This window comes from Meles meles, chromosome 7 (assembly GCF_922984935.1).
Source record: "Meles meles chromosome 7, mMelMel3.1 paternal haplotype, whole genome shotgun sequence".
Taxonomy (NCBI): Eukaryota; Metazoa; Chordata; class Mammalia; order Carnivora; family Mustelidae; genus Meles; species Meles meles.
The window spans coordinates 6,549,110-6,556,052 of NC_060072.1; the positions used below are offsets into that span (position 1 = coordinate 6,549,110).

The following is a 6,943-nucleotide window of genomic DNA, read 5'->3' on the forward strand; positions in this document are numbered from 1 at the left end:
CAAAATCTCCATGAAGTGTTGCCACCCCGGGGTCAATGTCCCCATGACCCTGCAAGCAGTCCCCACACTGCCGCTCTCTGACCCGCCACGCCTCCTCTGGGCCCCGAGCACGCTGGAGCAGTCTCACCACCATCTCCCCACGCGTTGCCATACTTAGCCCAACACCCGGCACAGGGCACCTCTGGCATGGGGGGGCAGCGGGGGTGACAGGGTTCAAGCCCACCCAGTGCTTGGCCAAGGCAAGGTGTGGGGAAGGCCCGGCTGGGCCCCAGCACGCTAGGCCTTGTGGCCCTGGGTCTGGCAGGAGAGTAGGGATGTGGACATTCGGGAAGGGAGCAGCTTTCACCAATCAAGCAGGAATTGCAGACTTTGGAAAGCCGTTGCCACACCCGTGGGCTGCCATGTCTGAGCGGCATCTCTGAGTCAGGAGTATTAGGAGGCGCCCCGGGAAGATCCTGGTCCTCCCACCATTGGGGAGGGAGAGAGAACGGGGTGGGGGGGGGTGGTATGGGAGGCCGGTGGGGAATGCCTCCTCCAGGCCCTGCGTCAGCCTGGGAGAGAGTGCTCCAACTGTTTCCAGAACGGGAGTGCCTCATACACCCCCTGGGATGGGGGAGGGGGCCCGACGCCTTCCCAGGAAAGGCCTCTTCCCCACCCTCTGGGTCCTTGGACCTTCTCATTTGGACCGGTTTTGGCCTCAGTTCCCATCAGCCTCGATTTAACAACTCAGCCTCAAATCAGCCCTCTCATTGTTGAAGAAGGAGCCTGAGGTCTGGCTCAGAGGAGGGGCAGAGAGGCTGGGCAAGAGGAAGGATCTGGTAGGCAGGACTCCAGCCTGGAGGCGGCAGACACCGGTGCAGGTGGTACAGAGATTCGCCTCTTTTCCAGAGTTCCAACCCCGGAGTCGGGGTTGGAAGGGACGGTGCTGGAGCCAGGGGGACGGGGTCTGGGAGAGAGAGGAGCCGATACGGGGCGGGCAGGGGGGACTGAGAATTCATTCCCTGGGGTTCTCAGCAGGGGACTCCTGCGAGGGTGTAAAGAAATTGTGTCCCGTTTGATTTCCATCCCCTCGTCTTCCAGAATGAATTTGAGCAGCTGATGTTCAAGGACGAATGAGGAGGAAGCAGGCCCACTCCTCAGAGGACAGAGACGCATCTTCTCTAAGCGACCCTCATAGCCTGAGCTCAGCAGCAGCTCCCTCCAGAAGGGCAGCCCTCCCCCACCCCCGGCCCCGTTTCTCCAAGTCAGGAAAGTGGACAGGCCCAAGGAGACGCATCACGGGTGATGCTAGGAGGTCCCAGGACCAATTGTGTAACGAACTTAGGGAAAAGCGTCCCGGCCATTGAACTGGCTGGTCTGGGCGACAAGGGAGCTCTTGTCAACCCAGCTGCCTCCCCAGCCCCAGATGCGGACTCACTAGACCAAGGTCAGGCCAGAACTGAGGAAGCTGGGCCAGCAGCCTACCCGGTGGGGGGCTTCAGTACCATTGCGGGTGGCCTCGAGGCAGGAGGTTGGGGTCTGTCCAGGTAGCCACTGGGAATTAGGGAACTTGGTTGCATCTGAGTGTGTGTGTGTGTAAGTGGTGCCTGTGTGTAGTGTGTATGTGGTTTTGTGGGTAGTGCCTGTGAACGTATGAGCAGTTAGTGATTGTGTGGCTCTGTGCGTGTTGAGTGAACTGGTGTGAAGTGAGGGGAAACCGAGAACTTCATTTCCACGCCACCCCCCCAAACCCCCCCCCCCCCCGGCACATGGTCCCTCTGATCATTGTGACCTCCCTACAGCACTGGGCAAGGGCCAGTAATGAACTTGGGAGACGAAAACCAGTCGGGAGGAGGCAGGTGAGGGCAAGGACGTGTTCTGGGGACAAGGCGGCAACCATATTATGGGGTGTGATTCCATATGACGGCTGGGTGGCAGGATCAAGTGCAGTGACCCCGGTTTTTCCTGCAGTCAGGTGAAGGGGGGGTCTTCATCATCTCTCCCTTACCCCCACCTCACTAGCTTGGGGAAGCACCCAGAGAGGCCAGGAGGGACCGGACTCCTGTGGTCACCCCTGCACCTGACCTTCCCTGGCCCCTCCCCGTACCCTCTGGCAATGCAATCACCCTGACAAGCTGACTCAGGGCGGAGGGCAAAGGCCAGTCTCCGCTCCCTTTAGAAAGCAGGGCCAGGCTGGATGAGCTCGCTGAGTGTGGGAGAGCGCCCTGTCTGGCTGGTCCTGGGTCCCTGGTGTGCTGAGGGACACCTGCGTGCCAGAGGACGCCAGCGGGCACTGAGGCAACCATGGGGCTGCTGAGTGGGATTACGCTGGGGCCCCTGGCCGTGGCCGTGGCCATCTTCCTGCTCCTGGTGGACCTGATGCACAGACGCAGATGCTGGGCTGCACGCTACCCGCCAGGCCCCGTGCCGCTGCCCCTGCTGGGCAACCTGCTGCAGATGGACTTCCAGAACACGCTCTGCTACTTCGACCAGGTAACGAAGGCGGGGGGTTGGGGCGGAGAGATCCTGGGACCCCGCCTAGCAGCAGACAGCAGGTGGTGGGTGAAGCCTCCGGCTGCACAAGGGCCTGGGCTGAGAAGAGGAGGCAGGTTTGAAGGGCTGCCCCGGGGAGGGCCTTGGTGCCTCAAGGACAGTTTGGGTTTTCCAAACAAAGGTCAGAGAGAGCAAAGGCCTGGAGTGCAGTGTGGTCTTGGCAGTAGATTTGAGATCCAGCTGGACAGAACTTAAAATTATGTGACCTGGTCCCTTCTGATTACATCAGGGGGAAGAAATCTGGACATGAGCCCCATTTAAATCAGGAAACAGGCTGACATCGGGAGAGGGACAGGTTCAGCTCTGGGTCTGAGGGTCCTTGGGCCTCAGGGCTCACCTCTATGAACTTGAGTTTCTTCACCTGGGTTGGGATCCTAACAGCCTAGTGACAATTTTGGTCACCTTTGCAAAGTCATAGCTAAGAGGTGTGATCCAGCATCAGCACCCCCTCCAGAGAGAATGTGACCCCGCGGGTCACCAGGCCGAGCTTGCCTGGGTGCCATGAGACTGAGGCCAGCAGCCTGGTGGCCACCCGGCTTGACCAACGCCCTCCACCCTTGGCCTGCAGCTGCGGCAGCGCTTCGGGAACGTGTTCACCCTGCACCTGGCCTGGACCCCCGTGGTCGTGCTCAATGGCCTGGACGCCGTGCGCGAGGCCCTGGTGTACCACAGCGAGGACACAGCCGACCGTCCGCCGATGCCCATCTACGAGCACCTGGGGTTCAAGCCGCACTCCCAAGGCAAGCGGAGGAGGGGGGCCGACCGGGACTGGCCGGAACTGGGCCAGCAGTGACTCAAACTCCGGCAGGCCCACGCGGGGGCAGGATCGTGCACGTCCAGTGCAGGGAAGAGGCAGCGAAGTTTGGAGGGGCGGCAGGTGGAGGATGGAGTTGGTGCCAAGGGCCTGGGTGGGACGCGGGAGGATAATGGCGGGGCCTGACCGAGACCGCGTGGGACCCCGGCTCCGGGGAGCAGGAACAGGAGGTCAGAGTGGGCGGGAATGGGGAGTCTGTGTGGGCGAGGCAGGGGCGGGCCAGGACTTTCCCTGGCGGCGAGGGAGTCAAGTGGGCAGAGCACAGTGGGGCCAGCACCTGCCCTCAGCTGGCACGCAGAGAGGTCAGGCAGAGCGACCTGCCCCAGCAGGAAGTGGGTGTCAAAGTGGGCGCGATTTAGTCGGGGTGGGGAGTAAGTTTGGGGGTAGGCGGGCAGGGGGCGGGGCCTGTGTCAAGGGGGCGTGGCTGTGAACGGGGCAGGGGCTCGTGAAAGGGCGGGGCGGAGACGCCATGGCCCCGCCCCCCGCCCCGCCCCCAGGGGTTATCATGGCGCGCTACGGGCGCGAGTGGCGCGAGCAGCGGCGCTTCTCCTTGTCCACCCTGCGCAACTTCGGCCTCGGCAAGAAGTCGCTGGAGCAGTGGGTGGCCGAGGAGGCCTCGTGCCTCTGTGAAGCCTTCGCCGACTACGCCGGTGAGAGTTGCGGCCGAGGGACACCGGGGCCGGGGACGGACGGAGGGGCCGGGGAAGGGGCGGTGGAGGCGAGCCCCGGACCCGCACTGCCGCCTCCCAGGACGCCCCTTCAGCCCCGGCGCCCTCGTGGATAAAGCGGTGAGCAACGTGATCTCCTCCCTCACCTACGGCCGCCGCTTCGAGTACGACGACCCGCGCCTCGTCAAGCTGCTGGACCGGCTGCGCGCGGGCATGGAGGAGGACCAGGGCGTCCTGCGCGAGGTGCGGGGCGGGCGCCGGGGAGGAGGCCTCGCCCTAAACCCGGCCTCCGGGAGGAGGGCGTCGGGAGGGGCTGCGGGAGAGAAGCCCTTGCAAGGCCCAAGGCCTGGAGGTGGGGGAAGTCCCAGCGGAGGGAGACGGCGGGGCCGCGAGAAGGCTACGGAATCTTAGCTCCTCCGTCACTGGAAGCCACTAGAGCCCATGAGACGGAGATTTTAGATTTATCCTACTGGGCCCCGGGCCGGGAAAAAGGATCAAGGCCGAAGTTACGAAGGAACCATGTCAGTGGTGGGGACACTCCGGAGGCCGAAGGCTGAGCGGACACCCTGGAGGCGGTGTCCTGACTAATCAAGCGAACACCTGGGCACAGGAAGGTCCCCGATCTGTGGCCCGCACAGGTCCTGAACTCCATCCCCGTGCTCCTGCACATCCCCGGGCTGGCTGGCAAGGTCTTCTCAGCACAGAAGGCCTTCATGACCCTGATAGATGAGCTAGTCCAGGAGCACAGGACAACCCGGGACCCGACCCAGCCACCCCGAGACCTGACTGACGCCTTCCTGGATGAGGTGAAAAAGGTGAGGTGTCCCGGACGATGGTTATGGGTTGAGCGCCCCCGTGAATCAAGGCCCAGGGAGGGGGCGCCCTGTATCAGCCGGTGATCAGTGATTACTGCTGGCCATGGGCTGGGAGGCCATTTGGTGGCGCCTTCCCTCTGCCCCAGAGCTCACCCTCTCCGCATGGCCCAGGCCAAGGGGAACCCCGAGAGCAGCTTCAATGACGAGAACCTGAGCATGGTGACATCCGACCTGTTCGCGGCTGGGATGGTGTCCACCTCAACCACGCTGACCTGGGCCCTGCTGCTCATGATCCTGCACCCGGACGTGCAGCGTGAGCCCACGCTGGGGGCCCGGTGGGATGGACGAGGGAGGCGAGGGACAGGCTGGGGCCTCTTGAACTTGATTTGCACCCCCTCTGCCCCACCAAAGCCCCGAGCAGAGGCTGGGCTCTGTCGGAGGTAGGAGCTGCCCGTTCGTAGGCACAGCCCTCCTCGGGAGTCAGGCAGAGGTTGGAGCCTAGACCCCCGGGTTCTGACCGCTGTGGGGGTGCCCGTCTGTCCAGGACGCGTCCAACAGGAGATAGATGAGGTGGTAGGGCAGGCGCGGCAACCGGAGATGGGGGACCAGGCCCACATGCCCTTCACCATGGCCGTGGTCCATGAGGTGCAGCGTTTTGGGGACATCGTGCCACTGGGCGTGCCCCACATGACGACCCGAGACATCGAAGTGCAGGGCTTCCTCATTCCCAAGGTAGGCGTGCGAGGCTCCCCGGCGCGAGCTCAGCACCACCTCCGGCCTGCAGCCCCAGCACGGCTGACGTCCCGGGGGAGGGGGGTCTGGACCCCCAGTCCGCATTTCCGCAGACGGCGGGTAGCCCAGCCTGGGCAGCGGTGGGAGCGACAGCCGCAGCAGGGCTGGCCCTGTCCCTTCAGAGCCCCCAGTCCCCTGGGGAAGACGAACTAAAATCTGCCACAGGGTGTTGGAGGAGCCTGGGCACAGGGACGGTGACAGTGTGGGCGCCCGTGGGTGGTGAGGCACTCAGCCCCGCCGTGGGCCCAGAGAGGGTGCCGAGAAGCTTCTCCGGCCGAGGGGTTACTGGGAAGAGTCTGGGCGTGTGCCGTGCGTAGTGTTTGGTGGCGGGGTCTGGGCTACGGGACGCCCAGATCCCACTCATGCCAGGCATCTCCTGCCAGGGGACAAGACTTATCACCAACCTGTCGTCGGTGCTGAAGGACAAGGAGGCCTGGAAGAAGCCCTTCCGGTTCGACCCCGAGCACTTCCTGGATGCCGAGGGCCGATTCGTCAAGCAGGAGGCCTTCATGCCCTTCTCCGCAGGTCCCTGGGCTGCCCGACTCGCCCGCCCCTCCGGAGGGAGGCCGGGGGGTGGGGGGGGCCCAGGCCCGCGGGCTCACGGCGCACCCCCCGACTCCCGCAGGCCGCCGCGTCTGCCTCGGGGAGCCCCTGGCCCGCATGGAGCTCTTCCTCTTCTTCACCCGCCTCCTGCAGCGCTTCTTCTTCTCCGTGCCCCCCGGGCAGCCCCCGCCCAGCGACCACGGCACCTTCTCCTTCCTGGTGACCCCCGCCCCCTACCAGCTCTGCGCTGTGCCTCGCTAGAGGGAGGAAGCACCCCCACTGGCTTCTCAGCACGGCCCCACTGTGCCAATAAACAACCGGTTGGGTGGCTCCATCCTGGCTTCCGAGTCCCCTCCAGGGACCCCTGACGCCCCCCCCCCCCCCCCCCCCCCCCCCCCCGGCGGTGATGGGGCCTGAACAGCCTCCCCAGGGCCAGCCCCCGGCCCTGCCCCGGCCTGAGCCATCCTGACCTTGCCTGTGATCCCATTTGAGAGATGGGGATGCTGAGGGTCAGAAGATCACAGCTTACCCCTAGTTACCCACGGGGACCCAATACTGGCGACTTGGGTTAGGGACGTCTGTCTGTCCTTAGGTCTTGGCTCATGCCAGACAGAGCTAGAACGGGCTGCTGAGAGCCCTCAGCCAGGCCCTGGTGGGGGTGGGCAGGGCCCCGCTCAGCCTGGACACCCACCTCTCGGGTCCAGCCCCACCCACCACCCCATGGGCCAGCAGCTCCGCCAGCAGAACCAGCTCTTTTTTTCCTTTTTTTAAGATTTTAT

The 6,943-nt window shown here is 64.3% G+C and overlaps 1 protein-coding gene across 1 annotated transcript; it reads left to right on the top strand.

The window, feature by feature from the left end:
• The first annotated feature begins 2,159 nt into the window (after window positions 1-2,159).
• Window positions 2,160-6,498, top strand: LOC123947622 (cytochrome P450 2D15). The gene is made up of 9 exons (XM_046013985.1): window positions 2,160-2,472; window positions 3,101-3,272; window positions 3,844-3,996; window positions 4,097-4,257; window positions 4,653-4,829; window positions 5,001-5,142; window positions 5,374-5,561; window positions 6,005-6,146; window positions 6,247-6,498. Exons 1-9 carry the CDS (start codon window positions 2,284-2,286, stop codon window positions 6,423-6,425), a joined length of 1,503 nt encoding a protein of 500 aa, XP_045869941.1. The 5' UTR covers window positions 2,160-2,283; the 3' UTR covers window positions 6,426-6,498.
• The last annotated feature ends 445 nt before the right edge of the window (window positions 6,499-6,943 follow it).